At 50.8% G+C, this 17,747-nt stretch overlaps 3 protein-coding genes across 6 annotated transcripts; 2 read left to right on the top strand and 1 right to left on the bottom strand.

The window, feature by feature from the left end:
- The first annotated feature begins 101 nt into the window (after positions 1-101).
- TPP1 (tripeptidyl peptidase 1) lies at positions 102-5,185 on the top strand. Of its 2 annotated transcripts, none has more exons than XM_074217473.1 (13): positions 102-121; positions 279-362; positions 738-877; positions 1,740-1,890; positions 2,007-2,134; positions 2,223-2,395; positions 2,513-2,711; positions 2,967-3,155; positions 3,471-3,540; positions 3,726-3,846; positions 4,024-4,182; positions 4,419-4,544; positions 4,695-5,185. In XM_074217473.1, the coding sequence occupies exons 1-13, from the start codon at positions 117-119 to the stop codon at positions 4,836-4,838; spliced, it is 1,689 nt and encodes a 562-aa protein (XP_074073574.1). In that variant the 5' UTR covers positions 102-116; the 3' UTR covers positions 4,839-5,185. The 2 variants fall into 2 exon arrangements, with proteins under 2 accessions (XP_074073574.1, XP_074073573.1); XM_074217472.1 differs by having other exon boundaries at positions 102-133.
- Positions 5,186-8,104: 2,919 nt separating this feature from the next.
- TAF10 (TATA-box binding protein associated factor 10) lies at positions 8,105-11,547 on the top strand. Of its 2 annotated transcripts, XM_074217478.1 has the most exons (6): positions 8,105-8,433; positions 8,702-8,859; positions 9,182-9,246; positions 9,383-9,497; positions 9,924-10,039; positions 10,409-11,547. In XM_074217478.1, the coding sequence occupies exons 1-5, from the start codon at positions 8,226-8,228 to the stop codon at positions 10,011-10,013; spliced, it is 636 nt and encodes a 211-aa protein (XP_074073579.1). In that variant the 5' UTR covers positions 8,105-8,225; the 3' UTR covers positions 10,014-10,039; positions 10,409-11,547. The 2 variants fall into 2 exon arrangements, with proteins under 2 accessions (XP_074073579.1, XP_074073578.1); XM_074217477.1 differs by lacking the exon at positions 10,409-11,547 and having other exon boundaries at positions 8,107-8,433; positions 9,924-10,155.
- Positions 10,604-17,600, bottom strand: ILK (integrin linked kinase). 2 transcript variants are annotated; one of them, XM_074217475.1, is made up of 12 exons: positions 17,509-17,600; positions 17,007-17,113; positions 12,926-13,091; positions 12,669-12,764; positions 12,433-12,529; positions 12,258-12,341; positions 11,981-12,066; positions 11,498-11,607; positions 11,285-11,412; positions 11,042-11,163; positions 10,850-10,949; positions 10,604-10,758 (listed from the first exon to the last, which is right to left on the bottom strand). In XM_074217475.1, exons 2-12 carry the CDS (start codon positions 17,093-17,095, stop codon positions 10,631-10,633), a joined length of 1,206 nt encoding a protein of 401 aa, XP_074073576.1. In that variant the 5' UTR covers positions 17,096-17,113; positions 17,509-17,600; the 3' UTR covers positions 10,604-10,630. The 2 variants fall into 2 exon arrangements, with proteins under 2 accessions (XP_074073576.1, XP_074073577.1); XM_074217476.1 differs by lacking the exons at positions 17,007-17,113; positions 17,509-17,600 and adding an exon at positions 13,429-14,385 and having other exon boundaries at positions 10,605-10,758.
- Positions 17,601-17,747: the final 147 nt, after the last annotated feature.

Below are 17,747 nucleotides of genomic sequence, written 5' to 3'. Positions count from 1 at the left end.
GGGTCTGTGCGTGTCTGGTGTCGGGGCGGGGTCCCCCGGGGCCCCTCCCCTGCCCCGCCCCAAGGTGGCCCGGGGCCCAGGCGGCGCAGGGTTCGGTCGGGGCCCCAGAGCCAGCCATGAGGTCGGAAGCTCGGTTAGCTCGGGGCCGGGCCGGGGCTCGGGGCCGGGGCTCGGGGCCGGGGCTCGGGGCCGGGCCGGGGCTCGGGGCTCGGGGCCGGGCCGGGGAGGCTCCGGGCCGGGCCGGCCCCGCTCACTCCGCTCTCCCCCCTGTTCCGCAGCGTCCCCGGGGCCCTGCTGCTGCTGCTCGGCGCCTTGTGCGTGGGTGCCCGAGGCCCCGGCCCGGAGCCCGACCAGGCTTTGCAGTGAGTGCTCGCCCCCAGCCCCGGCCGGGCGCCCCGCCCCCACATCTGCCCCCAGACTCTCCCTTCTTCCTTGTGGCTGAGCTGACCAGAGTCCCTGAAGGACAGGGATCATTTCCCTTCTCCCCTTCCCACGACCCTTCCTCAGACTCCTGTCCTTCGCCCCCCGAAGCCCTTCCAAGCCACGGCCCTTGACTCCCAGCTTCCCCTGCCTTCTCCCTCCCCCCAAGCAGGTCTTTCGGGAGGCCCCCACCCCAACACTCTTTAGTCCCCGTTCTCCCGTGAGCCCAGGTCTGGGACGAGCCTCCTCCAAGCTGAGCCACAATCCCCCACGCACCCACCCACGTGCGCGCACACAGCCCTGCCCCATCTCCCCAGGCCGCCGCCGGGCTGGGTGTCCATTGGCCGTGCGGGAGCGGACGAGGCGCTGAGCCTGACTTTCGCTCTGAGACAGCAGAACCTGCAGCAACTCCAGAAGCTGGTGCAGGATGTGTCGGACCCTGACTCCGCCCGATACGGTGTGTGTGTGTGTGTGTGTGTGTGTGTGTGTGTGTGTGTGTGTGTGTGTGTGGTGGAGGGGGCCCAGGGGCTTCCCGACACGGATACATATTGGAGGAAAGATTTCCCATGGCCAAAGTGGAAGAATGGGGGAGGGGGGTGCATAGGGTAGTATAGGCTGATTATTAATTGCAGTGGAACCCATAAAGTTTCCAGTGACGCAATGACTAAATCCAATGGGGGGTTTTTTTAGTTTTCTTTTTTATTGACTAATGAAGTTTTTGAAATTGGGAACCAAACCTTTCTCCTGGATACTCTACTGCATTGGTTTTTCAGGACAACTGACTCGGATTTCTTCCTGTATCTCTGAACCATACCTTCCTCTTTCATTATATCTAATCCTCTGACCAGTTTCTTAAAGTGTTAACCTATATGTAGGTGATTCTCAAGGTTATAAATCCAATCCTAAGGGTCAGTCCTTACTTTCCAAACTGGCTAAGTGAAACCTAGGAAACTGTGGAAGGTTACAAATTCTAAGGAAAAGTACATCATGAGCAAAGGCTCTGATAAGATAGTTCTTTTTAACTGGACTATATTGTCATATCAGGAAAAGAGCCCTGGATCTGGTGTCCAAATGTCTGCAGAAACCCTAAAAAAGAATTGTGATGACAAAGGAATGGAAAGGTAAAAATCATCAGGAAGAGATCTGTGATGAGATGAGCTAGCACCCCCCCCCACACACACACACACACAGATCTGGACCCATTCAGCCTTCAGTTTTCTCCCTTGAAAGCTGGGACTGAACTTCAACCTTTGTTCACAAGAGATTTACTGAAAATAGCAACGAATTCCTGTGATCCACCTTTCCTCTCATCCCATCAGGGAAGTACCTGTCTCTTGAAGATGTAGCTGCACTGATCCGACCATCAACACTCACTTTTACCACTGTACACGAATGGCTTCAGGCAGGTGGAGCCCATGATTGCCAAACAGTAATCACTGAGGACTTCCTAACTTGCCAGATGACTGTCCAGTGAGTGGGGGATTAGCTGCCCTATGAAAGAGGGTTAAGGGACTGTAAAGGTTCTCCCCATACCCCTGCTCTTCTAATAATCACTGACTCCCAGTTCTATGACTTCTGACCCTCAGGCAAGCAGAGCAGCTCCTTCCTGGGGCAGAGTTCCATCACTTTATTAATTACCAGAAAGAAACCCGTGTTGTGAGGTCTCCAAGTCCATACAGCCTCCCTGAGGCCCTGGCTGCCCATGTGGATTTTGGTAATTGGTTTGGGGGAGATTGGAAATGGGGAAGGGAGGGAAATAGGGTCCTGCCTAGAAGCTAATTCCTCTTCTTCCCAACTCATAGTGGGTGGACTGCACCGATTTCCTCCAACATCTTTCCTACAGCAAAGGAGAAAGTCACAGGATTCCAGAAACATACACTTGGGGGTGACCCCAGCAGTGATTCGTAAGAAATACAATCTGACTGCACAAGATGTGGGCTCTGGGACACTCAACAATAGCCAGGCCTGTGCCCAAGTGAGCCTCTTTGCTCTATGTGATATACTCCATTGAGAAGAGAAACTGAGCCATCACTCTCTTTTCCCCAGCTGACCCCCGTTTCCCTCTCTTATTCCATTCCTTGTGTCCCTCTAGTTCCTGGAGCAGTACTTCCATGAAAGTGACCTGGAAGAGTTCATGAAGCTCTTTGGGAAGAGCTTCCCTCACAAAGATTCAGTCAGCCGAGTGATTGGGCAGCAAGGGGAAGGCCGAGCTGGACTGGAAGCTAGTTTAGATGTGGAGTACCTCATGAGTACTGGAGCCAACATCTCCACCTGGGTCTACAGCAACCCTGGTAGGCCACCCACCCTTCCCAGCTCCCAAACCCATATTGGAGAATCCTAAGAATTGTCAGAAACAGAGATTAAAGAGATGCCCCCAGAAACCCTCCAAACCTAAGGAACCTTGCTTTTTTTGGAGGATGAAATGTAACCAATATGGTTGACTGGCCCCCCCAGAGAGGGGTTAAGGAAGAAAGCTGACCTTGGCATGTCTGGCTCCCCTACCTAAAGGTAGGGGGGAAGATGACCTTAGAATCTCTGATCCTCAGGTCGGCATGAGGCCCAGGAGCCTTTCTTGCAGTGGCTCCTCGTGCTCAGTAATGAGTCTTCATTACCTTTGGTACACACCGTGAGCTATGGGGATGATGAAGATTCACTTAGTACAGCCTACCTTCTCCGTGTCAACACCGAGCTTATGAAGGCTGCTGCCCGAGGCCTCACCTTGCTCTTTGCTTCTGGTACTGATGCTGAGGACTTCCATCCTGATATGAGATGGAAGGGAGACACCAGGGAGCCACCTCCCCTCTGCCCAACCCCTTACCATGCTCCAGTACAATGGATTCCTAACCCTGAGCTCTTCTTATAGGAGCCTCTTATGGGAGGTTCCTTCCCCAAACCAAGATTTCCCCTCTCTTCCCTAGCTGGTGACCCTTTGCTCCTATCCCTAACTTCCCTGTCCCCAGGCCTCTTCAAGGACACCCTCATTTTTTCCCCTTCTTGACATTCCTGACTTCAGAGACTAACTCCTCATCTGTCCCTGTTTTTTCCATCAGGGGACAGTGGTGCCGGATGTTTATCAGGTCCAAAAGGAAACGTATTTCGACCCTCCTTCCCAGCCTCCAGGTAACCACTGTTACCCTCTTCCCCACCATCACATAGCTACTACTTTCTCAAGCTTATAACTCCAAACTGAGACACTCTTCTCTTAATGGTGACTTTTGAGACCTTCTAATCTATGGCTCAGGCCATATGACTGGCTTGCTGACCTAAATCCCTAAATGCTAATCCTGTGACTTTTGTATCTACAGCCCCTATGTTACAACAGTGGGTGGGACTGCCTTCAAGAATCCTTTCCTGATTGTAGAAGAGATGGTCGACTACATCAGTGGTGGTGGCTTCAGTAATATCTTCCCAAGGCCTGAGTACCAGGTGTGAGAATGATAACTGAGTCCCTCCTAGGCTTCAGAAGAGCTCAGTCCTGAACCCTGAGGAAGGGCATGACCTTTCTGAATATTCCTAGTCTGAGAAAGATAATTGCATCTGGATCTGAGAAGGAGAATCAGGCTAGGCTCAGAGTCCCCATGAATGTTTCCTCTCACTCTTCAGGATAAAGCTGTGTCCCAGTTTTTGAATTCTTCCACCAAACTGCCTCCATCCCGTTGTTACAATTCAAGTGGCCGGGCCTATCCTGATGTGGCTGCGCTCTCTGATGGCTATTGGGTGGTTAGCAACCATGTACCCATTCCTTGGGTATCCGGCACCTCGGTGAGACCCTTAGATGACCCTGTCTTCTCCAGTCCGTCCCCATCCCAATTCTCATTCCTCATACCTTACTGAGAGTCTCTATGATCTTTCCTATCCCTTGATTCCTAGTTCCGTCATACCCTTTTCTTCCTCAGGTCACAAATTATCCCCAGTGTTCATCCCACCAAGTAGAAAAGCATGCTGCTTTCCCCACTCCTTATGTTCTTGGTAGCATGCATCCTTTCCCTCTTCCACAGGCATCAACCCCTGTGTTTGGGGGGATTCTGTCCTTAGTGAATGAACAGCGACTCCTGAAAGGCCGTCCTCCTCTCGGTTTCCTCAACCCTCGACTCTACAAAATGCAGGGCCTTGGGCTATTTGATGTGAGTTGGGGGGGAGGGACAGGGGGAGTCAGAGTAGAAATGAAAGGGTAAAATGGGTGACATAGAGAGGCCAGTGATGGTAGGGAATATGGGAGGATTTGGGGATATTTGGGCAGGTCTCAGGTATAACTCTTTTCCTTTTACCCACAGGTGACTGTAGGCTGCCATATGGCTTGCATATTTGATGAGGAGCTAGGAGGTCAAGGATTCTGTTCCAGGCCTGGCTGGGACCCAGTCACAGGGTGGGGGACTCCCAATTATCCTGCCCTGTTGAAAGCACTGCTAGACCCTTGAGACTTGATCTTACCCTGTTCTGACCCCCACCCTGCTGCAGGTACTATTTGATCCTTACTTTCACACACAATCTCTTCTTTGCACTGAAGTGACTCCTGCAATAACTAATCCTACAACTTCCATAAGGACTGATCACCATCACTATCCCCTCATCCAGTATTTGTAGGGCTTAATTCGTCCTGTTTCTCCTGTTTTTCCTACCAGGCTGTTGAAGGCAAACCTGTCCCAGGCAGACAGAGTTAGTATAGATGTCCTCATGGGTGTTCCTCTTCCCACTTGTACACTAGGACTTTGCTCATTGTGTCAGCATATGCACAAAAATAAAGCCTGTGTTCCGTTCCCTACAACCTTCTGAATTGCTTGAGGAGAAGAGGGGACATGGTTTCCCTAATCTTCAGAGAACAGGGCTGGAGCCTGAACCTTGGACCTAGAAATTCTTAGCACAGATCAGTTAGATATCTGATAGGCCCAATCTATTCTCTTAGTTTGGAAAAGAAAATTGAGTGTAGAAAGTAGAGAGGATTTGCTCAAGGTCAACCTCAGAGTCACAAATGTTAATAGTCTGGCATATATTCACCAGAACATGTTGTCTTGGTAACAAGGTTTGAGAGTTTTTCTGCATCTCTAAAGAATTAAGACAACACTTTGGGGCAACTAGGTGGCACAGTAGATAGAGCACCACCTCTGAAGTCAGGAGGAGCCAAGTTCAAATCCGGTCTCAGAGACTTAATAATTACCTAGCTATTTAACTTTGGGCAAGTCACTTAACTCTATTGCCTTGCAAAAAGCAAAAACAACAACAACAAAAAAAGCCCAAGACTTCTCTGGAATCCAGAAATAACATTTGTTAATGATCAATAAGCTAGACTTCTTGCATGAGAGGTTTGCAACTTAGGCCAGAGTTTTTAAAGGCCTTGCTTTCAGAAGGCTTTGCTTTCAATAGGTTGTTCAGAGAGGGGTTGTTTTTATGGGGGGAACACATAGCTTTGGAAATATTTCTTATTTGGTTACCCAGAATGCATACAGAAAAACCTATTTGGGAGGAGGTATTAGTTTTTGATAATGATATTACAATTAACTTCAGCGTAACTCTAGCACTTTTCATCGTAAGTTCACCAAAGGACAGTAAAGAAAGGTAGTGCTCATGTTTTGCTCTAGGCTTAGAATTCTCAGGTCCATGTTCCTGTAGTACTATTTTTTATTGGCTGGCTTAAACAGGCATTAGGTTAGGTATGCTTGTTATTCTATTCTAATGGGGTCCTATGGAGGAGTCAAGGAATTGAGGCTGGGGTCATTAGAGGATCTATGTTCCATCAAACTCTCAGGGAAGTGAATTAGCATCCACTTTGGTCCACCCCTTTAGCTAACTCATTCCCTTACTGACATTACAGGATAGATCAGGGGGCCCTAAGCCTTATCTCCTTGTCATCTGCTGAGTCAAAATAAGTTCTTGAGATTCTCATCTTAATTTTTACTGCTAGTAACTCCAGGGCAGAAAATTTAAGTGGGGAATGCACCAAATGCTCCAAATCTTCGCTTTGCTTTTAGAAAACCGTTGGCTAGGGCAAGCAGAAGATAAGCTTGGCTGTAAATGGGATAGGAAGAAGTATGATCCATGCAATCACCTTTCTCCCTGTGAATAGTAAATACAATTTTTTTGCAAGGCAATAGGGTTAAGTGACTTGCCCAAGGTCACACAGCTAGGTAATTATTAAGTGTCTGAGGCTGGATTTGAACTCTGGTCCTCTTGACTCCGGGGCCAATGCTCTATCCACTGTGCCATCTAGCTGCCTCTTAGTAAATAAAATTTTAAAAATTTACTCTGGGACAAATATAGATATTTATAATATTTGATATTATGTGACAAAAGCATTAGATTTAAAAAACAAAGTGTCTACAAAATCTGTTGCAAGTCATCCAAGTTTACATTAACTCACAATTTTACAGCACTTTACAATAACACTGTCAGGTATGTAGCAGTGTTTTTACAAATGTTCATCAGTCCTATCCAAGTCTTTGTGACGCTACTTGGGGTTTTCTTGGGAAAAAGATCCTGGAGGGATTTACCATTTCTCTAGCACATTTTCCAAATGGGGAACTAAGGCAAACAGCGTGAAGTGATTTGCCCAGGGTCACACAGCTCTGAAGTGTCCGCGCCAGATTTAAACTCATGAGATTTTTTTATACCTGATCTCAAGCCCGGTGTTGTAGCTGCTCATAGTGGCAAAAAAGTAATGTTGAACAGAAATACGTGATTTTACAAAGGAAACAGCCACTTGCAAAAAATGTTGGATATGTTTATGATGTGCACAATTTAAACATAAAGGATATTTAACAAAAAATGGTAAAAACAGATCAAGTTAAAGGGAAGTTGCTTGCCCGTCCAAGTCCAACAGCTAATTAAGGTTGGCTTTCTCATGCCAAGTCAGAGACTTTTCCCCTATTTCAAGTTTTTACTGGAAAACCTACAGGATGAAGGGGCTCCATTATTGAGAAGCTCCTTCAGTCAGTATCTAAGGGGGACTATGGCCCATGTCCAAGGAGAAGAGGGTCAGAGGAAAATGCCACTCCTAGGCAGGAAGAGGGAAGAAAACAAATGCCTCTGATTTTGGGGGTGGTTTCCCAGAACAAAGGAATTTTGGTCACTTAAAACCAGACAAGCCTAGCAATTTATGAAGGAACAAAGCAGACCTCTGTGTAGTCGAGGCTGCGAGCTGGGGGTGGCCCGGCGCCAGCGAGTGCGGGCAAGGAGAACCGAGCGGCGGCTTCTGGGAAGGGACGCGATGAACGAGGGTCGGCCCTACGCGTGCTCCGTTTCTAAAAGCGCGGGGGGGCCTCTTGGTGAATAAAACCAGAATTCCCGAAGAGTGCTGTGTCGCGCAGTAACATCGCACCTTTGTAGCACTGTGTTGGGGGGTCACGGGGTGCCCGGTCCTCCCTGGCTCTTACCACCTCCTGCCGGAGGTCAGTTACGCTCGGCGCAGGAAGTGGGGGGGCGGGCCCAGGAAGGTGAAGCCCTCGGAGCGCAGCCGCGGACCGGAAGGGGCGGGGCCCAGACTTCACGCAGTCTCCGTGGCCTCCGGAGGCCCACTTGAACGCAGAAGGGCCGGTTTCTATGGCAACTCTGCCGTTCCGCAGACCCTTTTAGTCTCGCGGCTCGCTGAGGCCCAGGGGGCGGGGCTACGCGGCAGCCAATGGGAAGCGTAGGCGGGCTCCTCGGCGTGGCCGTCTCGCGGATCCGGCGGGGTCGGAAGTAGGCGGAAGTCCCTTGAGGGCGGGGAAGAGGAAGGAGCGTGAACGGAAGCGGAAGCGGCCTCGGCAGCGGCGCCGTCCTCCCGGCCCTGGGCCTCGGGTCCCGTCCCCTCTCCCCGCCTCCCGCCCGGCGCCATGAGCGGCAGCGGCGCGGACCCCGAGGCGGGCCCGGCCCCCGCCCCTGCCCCGCCGGGCCCGGCCCCGACCCCCACCCCCACCCCGGCCCCAGTCCCGACCCCAGCCCCGGCGCCGGCCCCCGCCCTGGCCGAGAGCAAGGCCAGCCCCGCGGGAGGCGCGGGCCCCGGGCCCGGCCGGGGGGACACGTCGGACCGCCGGGCCTCTGGTGAGCGGGGAGCGCGGGGGGCGCGAGGCGGAGCCCGCCGGGGGGGCGGGGAGCCGGAGGGCCCCGGGGCGCCCCCGCGGGACGGAGGCGCAGCCCCGCGCGAGGCTGCTGCCGGGCGGCGAGGACCGGGTGCGGCCGGCCAGGCGCCCTCCCGGCCCCCGAGAGCCCCCGAAGGGGCGGCGGAGGGCGAGCCCGGGGGGCCAAGCAGTGCGTCCCCTCCCCCTCTCCACCTTCATTTGAAACGTGTCGTCCGTCTGTCCTCCGGCAGTGCCAGTGTCCGCGGCGGGGGGGACGGCGCCCCCCGAAGGTGCCATGTCCAACGGGGTGTACGTACTCCCCGGCGCTGCCAACGGAGAGGTCAAGCCGGTCGTGTCCAGCACGCCCCTGGTGGACTTCCTCATGCAGCTGGAAGACTACACGCCCACAGTACGTGCGGCCGCGCCCCCGGCAGCCCCTCTTCCCGGCCCGGTGGGCCACTCACACTCCCTGGCCGGCATTCTTCTTCAGCTAGCATTAACGGAAAAATCTTTTCTTCCTTAGCCTACGAGAAATAGCAGCTTCTCCCAAAGCTTGAGAGCTCCTTTCTCCATGAGGCTTTCCCCAGTTACAGAACCCTCCTCCTCTTCCTGACTATAGATAGGTGTGCAAACACACAAACCCCCCCCCCCCCAAACAAGGGCCGGTTTTGCTTTTCTTTGATAATCAAGTATGTTCTGAAGGATGGATTGAAGATTTGTTGCATTCTTAGATTCCAGATGCTGTTACTGGCTACTATCTAAACCGAGCTGGGTTTGAAGCCTCTGATCCCAGAATGTAAGTGATTTGGGACAGGAAATCGTCCCCAGCATCTAATGGGCATCTGTGGCTCCTTCCTGTACAGCAAGTACAGACTTCAGCTTGAGGGAGGGCTGGTTTTATCCCCACATGCCAACTCCTTCTACCTTCCCAGTGTCCGGCTCATCTCCCTGGCAGCCCAGAAGTTCATCTCTGACATTGCCAATGATGCCCTGCAGCACTGCAAGATGAAGGGCACCGCCTCAGGCAGCTCCAGGAGCAAGAGCAAAGTGAGTATTGAGACTAGATGATGTTTGTCCTTCGTTCTTGAAGACAACCTTGTCATCGAGGGAGGTGATGCCATGAAAAGCACAAATAGAATTTGAGGGAGGGCTGTGCAGAGTCACCAGCCTCAATTTCTCCTCCAGAGAGCTATCTGGGTCCAGATATGAATTGGGTCGACTGGAGATGGCCCAAGATTGAGGCAGTCAAGGTCACACAGCTAGTCAATGTCAAATGTCTGAGGTTGCATTCAAACTGCCATCCTCCTGACTTGCTAGCCCCTGTTACCAAGCTTACCCTGACTAAGCTGGTGATGTGATAAATCCTCATCTGGGGTTCTTGGTGGCATTTGGAACTTCGGAAACGGGGATTATCATCCCATTTTAAAATGTTTTGCCTTATACTATTATTGCTCTTTCATCTTGCTTTCCAAGGACCGGAAGTATACCCTGACCATGGAAGATCTGACCCCTGCACTCAGCGAGTATGGCATTAATGTCAAGAAGCCGCATTATTTCACCTAAACTCACCTCTTCCCTGGCTGGCCTGGGTGTGTGTGTGTATGTGTGTGTGTGTGTGTGGGTGTGTGCACATTCATCGCGGTCTTTCTTCCCCACCTACCCCCACATCAGCCTGTTTTCATAATAAATCTTTATTGTGACTGAGGCAGGTGGCTGCTCCTCCCATACTGGGGAGACACGGAGAAGTGGGGCTTGGCGTGATGTGAAACAAAGCGCTGAGCCTACCCCCCATCCCCCAAGGTTGGCAGATGGGAGGGGGGTAGCCCCTAAAGCTGGGAGGGCTGAGGTGGTTGTACCGTTGTTAGGGGAGGAAGGGGCCCTGGGGCCTGCTGCTAGGAAGAGGGTATAGGATCCCCCTTTCCCCCTGTAAGGCTCTATTTGTCCTGCATCTTTTCCAGGATGGGCACAATCATATCAAACTTGGGCCTCTTGGCTGGGTCCTCATTCATGCAGATCTTCATGAGTTTACACACATGTGGGGAGATACCTGGAGGAATGGTAGGTCGAAGGCCTTCCAGGGCAACCTACAAGCAGCAAGAATCCCAGGTTAAGGATCTCTGTCCCATAAACCTGCTTCTCCCCTCCCCTTGCCCTCAACATGCCCCTGCAACCTCAGACCTTCATGCCAATTCCATGTTGGAGAGGTCAGCAAATGGCACCTCCCTTGTCACTAGTTCCCACAACAGTACTGCAAAGCTCCACATGTCTGCAGAACGACGATTAATCTCCTCTGGCTTCTTCTGCAGGGCTGGATCAGGAGAGGATTGGGATAAGAACCTGATTCTTCCCCTATCCCCCACCTCCCAAATAAATCTGCTTCTGTCTTCATCCCCCCCTACCCTCAGGAGCCACCCAGGCAGGGGCATACATGCGCCCTGGACACTGGAAGGAGAATTTCACATCAGCCATGCTGATACGGGCAGTCATGTCCTCATCGATCTAGGGGGAAAGACAAAGCTGGTTGTAGTGGGAATCTGCTGAAGAGACAGTTGAATTAGACATAACAGGTACACTGCAGCCTTAAGCCTCACCATGACACTTCGGCTGTTGAGGGCGTGCCGGGGTATGAGGGGCTCCAGTGTATGCAGAAAGGCCATCCCCCGGGCCATATCCAGAGCAAACTTGACTGCTTGAGTCTGGTCAACAACAAAATCTGGGAGAAGGAAAGTTCATAAAAGAGGAAAGGTGTTACCCTAAGTCAACTATCTTTAGGCTCCTACTCCTGCCCCTACCCTCTGGTGTCCCCAGCTGTAATCCCTCTTATAATCACTCACTGGTCCCTTCATGAAGTACGTTGTAGAGGGAGCCATAAGGCATCCAGTGGGTGATGAGAGTGGGTCTGGGGGCAGGGGGTGCCTGGCAAGCTCCCAACACAGGCAGCACATTAGGGTGTGAAAAAATCCTGCAAAAGACAAGACAATTCACATGCTGCTCTGTCCCTTTATGCCCCCCCTTCTCCCCCCCACCCCAGGCACCAACTTCCCCACCTCAGTTTGGGATATTCCTCATTAAAGTCTCTGCTCTTCCTTGTGCTCCAGTCACGAATCTTCAGCATCTTGATGACGATGTCATTCCCCTGCCATCGACCCTTCCACAGCTGGGTTGGGACAGGCAGGATCAGGTTAGGGAAGAGGGCCAGGTAAGATAATATCACAGAATTTGGAACTAGAAGGGACTTGAGGATCAATCCCACTGATATTACAAATGAAACTAAGTCTAAGTGAGATCACAAATAACTTATTCATACAGTAAGCAAAGCTGGAGCCAAACCCCAGTTTGTCTCTTGAATCCAGGGCTTTTCCCCACTAGGCAGTAAGCTATGTAGAGGAATGGTTAGAGGGCAAGAGGAAGCACAATACAAAATTACTGGCATGACCAAGAGGCTTGGGAGGGAGAAGGATATGGTTAGGAGGTCAAGGCTAAGGCAGTTAGGGGATCTGGGCTTGAAACTAAGGGGTTCTTAAGGTCACCTCTCCTGACTGGTTCTCGTTGAGTTTCACCATCATGTTGAGCTGCTTGAAGTCGATGCCTGAGTGTTTATTCAGGGTGCCGTTCCCTGAGAGGAGTGGGGTATTAGATAGGGGAGCTATATAGGGGCTGTTCCCTGAAGGGAGGTGGGGGGATGGGGGAAGGTATCCAGGGCCAATCCCTTAAGAGGATAATGGAATTGGGGGAGGTGTGGAGTCCACTGAGGAGTAGATTGTTAAGGGAGGTACATAAAAAGTTGTTGGGTGTCTCCAAACTCACTGGGTCGAGTACGAGTTGTCCCTTTCCAGAATGTATCTTTGTATGGGATACGGCCCATGGGTTGGCCCAACTTCTCTGCACGTTCTGAGAAGGAAAGTAATAAAGATGCAATTCCACATGGTGACAGGAAAGCTGGCCTCCTGATATACAATCTAGTAGAGCAGAGAAGGCTTACCCCGGAGGATGTCTCGAAGTGGGGCTTTGGCCTTGTCCACTGGCATCTCCCCATACTTGTTACAGATGCTGATCAGTGCTCCACCAGCTACGAGGTCCTGGGGAAGGAATGAGCATTATGGGCCATTTCCTGTCCCTACCCCACAGTATGAGTTCATAGCATTCACTTTTCTCCTGTAACTCCCTTTGGCGATCAGGCATCTATCTGATCACAAGTGAAATAAGGGGAGTCCTCACCTCTGCCACTTGGTCCTGGCCCCAGAAGCAGGCATAATGAAGGGGTACATTGCCATGTTCATTCACTGCATTTATGTCAGCCTTGTATTGTAACAACTGGGGATAAACAGTAGAGATAGTTATGCATCCCTTTAACTTGGCACCTCAGACAACTGTCCTAAGTATCAGCCTCATCCAATGCCAAATTATCCTTTTCTCTCAGGCCTTTGGTGAGCCTGAACTCTAGTTCACACAACAAGAAGGGAAGGGATGCCTACTTTCTGCACAATGTCACGGTGCCCATGGCTGGCTGCTAGGTGGAGGGGGGTATCATCACCCCTGTTCATCACATTGATTCGGGCCCCCCTCATGATCAGCATTTCAACCACAGCTGAACGACCTTCTCGGCAGGCCCAGTGCAAAGGAGAGAAGCCATGGTCATCCCTAGGAAGTGGAAATAAACATGGTCATAACTCAGATTTCTACACTATCTTGATCTTTATAAAGTACTTTCAGCCACTACCCCAGGCTGTAAAAATAACATTCACTTTATTAGAAATCAAATGATTTAAGGTCACAGCATGGCTAAAGGGTTGGTATGGGGGGGGGGGGGAAGTAGAACAAAACTGGCCTAGACTCATGCAATTTCCATTTCTAACTGATCCTGGCTATGTAACCGTGGACAGGTCATCTAAGCTCCATAAACTTCAATTTCCTAATCTATAAAATGGAGGAAATTGATGTGTGCACATAAGTGAAGAAAACATTTTGTAAAACTAACCTGAGGGATCGTCTTTTTAAAAGGGGTGAAACAGAGATGGAACTTGGAGGCTGACAAAACAACTGGAAGAAATCAGACATCAGAATCTTAACTAGAAGAGGGGCAATAGTCACTGACCCAGACAATCCTAAAGAGTTCTAGTAAAACTCTAGGTTCCTAGAGGCTAAGAACTGAGGGGGAAGCCAGAAGCTGTCAGGGATGGGCTGGGCTCCAGCGGAGGGCCTCTGGTCAAATGGCCATAAAAGGAAATTCCCACAAGGTCCAGGGGTAGGAAGGCTACCCAAGGAGAGTGAGGAGGCAGGCCTGGGGTGGGGCAAGGGCTCCAGGAGGGCTGGGGACTGGCTAGTCTAAGGAGGAGGGGTGTGGCTAGGCCTAAAGGAGTTAGGTCATTTCCCAGAGGGGAGGAGCAGGGGTACTAGTTTACTAGCTATTGGGCTACTCCCTTCTGCCTCTTTCATCTACAAATATAACTTACAAATCCAAACCCACACTGCTCCAGTCTACACTTCACCCAGAATTTCCTCTAAAACAGCTGAACTGACTTTCTAGTATGTGCTTTACCTTCTAGGTAGCTCTAATCACATGGAGCCTAAACCCCTTTTTAACATGACAGGACCTCCAATCCCCTATCTGGTCAAACCCTAAGTAATCAAGAGGGCAAGGCAGACATTAAGATTTGGCTTCCCAGTTCATTAGTTTTCAACAATATAATCATATCCATGCTCATGAACATCATCCATGAGCCTCTTCGATCAAGAATATGAAATTCTTCTATCCTATTTCTCCCTGTGCCTTTACTCCTACAAAACTAATCACTGTATTGCTGAGAGATACTAGAAGTCACCTAACTGTGCTGCTTGTTGTATTTTCTAGAAAAATTTCAAACGGGCCTGATTGATTCCCCTTAACTCTTTTTGCTCTGGCAAAGTCCATCTCTTATCCCCCATCCCTGCAGATCACCAGTCTGAGGAAATAGTGAGGCCCTTTGTGTGGGCTCCATTTTCCCCCCTTTTCTGCAACTCAGCCCCTTAACACTATCCCCCTATTTACCCCCTTTGTTCTAGGGCACCCTTTATGCCCTCCTGCCCCCAATTCAAGGCAGGCTCCAACAGCCCCCTTCACTCTTCTCCCCACCTCCATCTCCTTTCCCATCTCTAATCTTCAATCTCCCCCTATCTGACTTGTTTCTTCCCTCCCGCCTACAAAAATGTTCTTTATCCTAAATATATAATTTATCTGGTTATGGCATTTCTCCAAACTATCATCCTTTATTTTTCTTCTGAATCATAAATATTCTAAAAAAACAGAAAAGCCATTCATTTCCTCTACTGCCTCTCAACCCATTCTAAACTAGCTTCTGATCTTACCACTAGACTGAAAATGTTCTCTCCAAAGTTACCAAAGATTTCTTAATTACACCAAATGTCCCTCCTGCAGTCATCTTTGGCCAAGAGGTAAAAGTGTTTGATGCTGCTGACCAATCCCTTCTTCCTTATTTTCTTATCCCTAGATTTTCTTGACGTTTTTTCTCCTGGTTCTCTTCCTGTCTATATGGTCCTTCTTTCTTTGTCTCCTTTATTGAATCATTATCCAGGTTTGGCTCCCTATCCTTAAGCATCCCCATGACTTTGTCCTTCACCCCCCCTTCTTTCTCTATATACTTCTTGGTGACTGCATCAAACTTCCACATTGGATTATCATTTCTATGCAGATGATTCTAATATTATATCTGAACCTAATCTCACTCTTGAGCAGAATTCAGTCCTAAATCACTAAGCATTTATTAGACACTTCTAGTAAGATGTTCCATAGCAATCTCAACCGAATCATGTCCAAAATGGAACTCATCTCTCCCCAAACTACCTTGTTCTTATTTCCCTATTTCTGTTCCGGCTCTACCATCCACTTAGTCACTCTAGTTTAAACATCCTAGAGTCATTTTTGATTTTTCACTGTCCCTCACCTACCATAGCCAATCAGTTTCTAGATTTTACACAGTATCTCTCACAATTGTCCCTTTCTCTGCATTGAAACAACCACCACCCTCCTTTAGCCCTTCATTTTCTCTTGCCTGGACTACTACTACCAAAAACTTCTAACTGGGCTTCTTTGATCCATAACCTTCAAACTTGTTTCTAAAAAAACATTTCTGACTGTATCACTCTTCTGCTCGTTTAGTGACTATTGCCTTTATTATATAAACTCTCTTAAATTCTTGAAAATAAAGCTCAGATCTATTCAGAATGTCTTCCTATTACCCTCCCTTAAATATGCTTTATTTCTAGGTAAACTGGCTTGCTTGATTTTCTCCAAATTGTCATCCCATTTCCAGGCCTTTATTCACAGGCTCGTCCCCCATGAGTGGGATGAATACCCTCTTCATCGAGGCCTCCTAGAATTCCTCGCTTCTTTTCAGGCCCAGCTCAGGTGCTCCTTGGTAAAACCAGCCTTTACTGATCTCTCTCCAGTCATTAGTGTCAATGCTCTTTCCAATCACTTTGTATTCACTTTGGACTGACATGTCTATATCTTTGAACTGCCACTGCCGCTCAGGGTGAGTACTGAATAAAAAAGGAGCTCTGGGAAGCAGTTAGCATCTTTGACTGCATTAACTCTTATTCAACATGTATTCCCCCCCTGAAGTTTCCCACAGAAATTGTTAAGCTGCACATTCACAATCTGATATCTGTAAAATGTCATTCTTAATCTAAAAATAAGACAAAATGCTTGAGCATCCCTATGAAATCTCATCATAATAGATTTGACCTGACTTGCTTCACAGGATCATTTTGGATCCTAATGCTGTTGTCCAGTTTTTAGCCATCACTTCTAGTTTTGTGTCATCAGCAAATAGGACAGACATGCCATCTAGACTTCTGCTCAAGTCAATAATGAAAATGTTGAATAACAAAAGTTGCCATTTTACTTCCACAATAACCTGCTGCTCTTTAGGTCTGAATGTGCCTAACTCTTAGCCAGAGGCCAGACAACTAGAGGCTAGAGCTCCCGACTCTGTATCTTACAAAGACAACATAAGAAACCGTCATAAGTTATATTGAAATTCAGTTGAACTACATCTGCTGCTGTAAGCAATCCTGGCAAAAAAGGGAAATCTAGAATCATGGATTTAAGACTTAAGAAAGAACTATCTAGTTCAATGAGATCTGTATGAATTCCCTGGCATTTCCATGTTCTGGTCTTCAGAGTTCTGCGTACAGATGTCTCATCTCCCCACCTGAGGGCCTAATGGCAAGAATTGGGGCCTTCAACTGTACCAGGAGCTGTACCAGGAACCCAGGCTCTGAAACCCCGTCCCAATGTTGTCACCAAACCTATTTCATTTCCAGTGTGGTTCCTCAGCCTGGCTGTGGTCCTGCCCCTTTTTTACTGCAGAACCTAAAAAGTGCCACCCAGCATCACCAGTGCCTGCCGTCAGCCCGGGTCCTAGGAGGTAGGGATCCCGGGGGCCACACCCGCCCGAGCAGAGGGCTGGAAGCGGACGCCCCAAAACACATCACCGTGCCAAGTTTTCCTTGAGCCGGCGGGCCCCCTCCCGCTCTGCCCTCAAATGCCCTCACCCCTGGTTCAGGTCGTTTTCTGTGTTGTCCAGCCACAGGCGCACGGCCACGGCGTTGCCCTCCCGGCACTGGGTGAAGATGTCATCCATGACGGCGCTCGTGGGACCCTGGGGGGGCGGAGGCTCCGTCAGTGGGGGGCGGGTTGGGGGCTCAGAGGGTGCGCCCCGGCCCCCCGGCCCCCGGGAAGTGCTGCCTCTTGGGAGGGCGGCGGACACACGGACACACACACACACACACACACGGACACGCAAACACACACACACGGACACGCAAACACACACACACGGACACACACACACTCACACACTCTGCACGCGATCGGCTCCACACTAGCCCCGGGTGCCGCGCGGAGCCTCGGGGCTCGGCCTGCAGGCCACGGCGGTCCGCCCGGGGAGGCCCCACGCCACAAGCTTGCCCCCCGGGGCGCCGTCCTCTCCCGCCGCGGCCGCTCCCCGGCCCCCTCCCGCTCCGAGGCCTCCCCGGCGGCCGCGCCGCTCCTTACCGGGGCTCCGGGGCAGCTGCGGTCCGTGGCGCCTCCGGCTGTGCCCGAAGCCTCCGCGGCCGCGCGGCCACACCCGCCCGCGCCGCCCCGCCCCGCCCGCGCGCCGCCTCCTCCCCCCGCGGCTCCCGGCGGGACCCTTCCCGGCGCCGGCCGCGGGGGCGCGCACGCACGCACCGCCCCGCGGCTCCCGGCGGGGCCCTTCCCGGCGCCGGCCGCGGGGGCGCGCGCGCACGCACCGC

The sequence above is a fragment of the Macrotis lagotis genome, chromosome 1 (genome assembly GCF_037893015.1).
Source record: "Macrotis lagotis isolate mMagLag1 chromosome 1, bilby.v1.9.chrom.fasta, whole genome shotgun sequence".
Taxonomy (NCBI): Eukaryota; Metazoa; Chordata; class Mammalia; order Peramelemorphia; family Peramelidae; genus Macrotis; species Macrotis lagotis.
Note: the sequence above shows the minus strand (reverse complement) of the source record. Positions and strands in the feature narration are given on the sequence as shown.

What these genes read in the sequence shown, in the direction of transcription:
- ILK (XM_074217475.1), bottom strand. Translation starts at nt 17,095, where the DNA reads ATGGATGACATCTTCACCCAGTGCCGGGAGGGCAACGCCGTGGCCGTG. An exon ending in ACGAGAACCAGTCAGGAGAG is followed by an intron (nt 11,608 to 11,980) that starts GTGACCTTAAGA and finishes GTCCCAACCCAG; the next exon opens with CTGTGGAAGGGTCGATGGCA. An exon ending in CGTACTTCATGAAGGGACCA is followed by an intron (nt 11,164 to 11,284) that starts GTGAGTGATTAT and finishes TCCTTCTCCCAG; the next exon opens with ATTTTGTTGTTGACCAGACT.
- TPP1 (XM_074217472.1), top strand. An exon ending in ACTTGCCAGATGACTGTCCA is followed by an intron (nt 1,891 to 2,006) that starts GTGAGTGGGGGA and finishes TCTGACCCTCAG; the next exon opens with GCAAGCAGAGCAGCTCCTTC. An exon ending in CACCTTGCTCTTTGCTTCTG is followed by an intron (nt 3,156 to 3,470) that starts GTACTGATGCTG and finishes TTTTTCCATCAG; the next exon opens with GGGACAGTGGTGCCGGATGT.
- TAF10 (XM_074217478.1), top strand. Translation starts at nt 8,226, where the DNA reads ATGAGCGGCAGCGGCGCGGACCCCGAGGCGGGCCCGGCCCCCGCCCCT. An exon ending in TGGAAGACTACACGCCCACA is followed by an intron (nt 8,860 to 9,181) that starts GTACGTGCGGCC and finishes TTGCATTCTTAG; the next exon opens with ATTCCAGATGCTGTTACTGG. An exon ending in GCTCCAGGAGCAAGAGCAAA is followed by an intron (nt 9,498 to 9,923) that starts GTGAGTATTGAG and finishes TTGCTTTCCAAG; the next exon opens with GACCGGAAGTATACCCTGAC.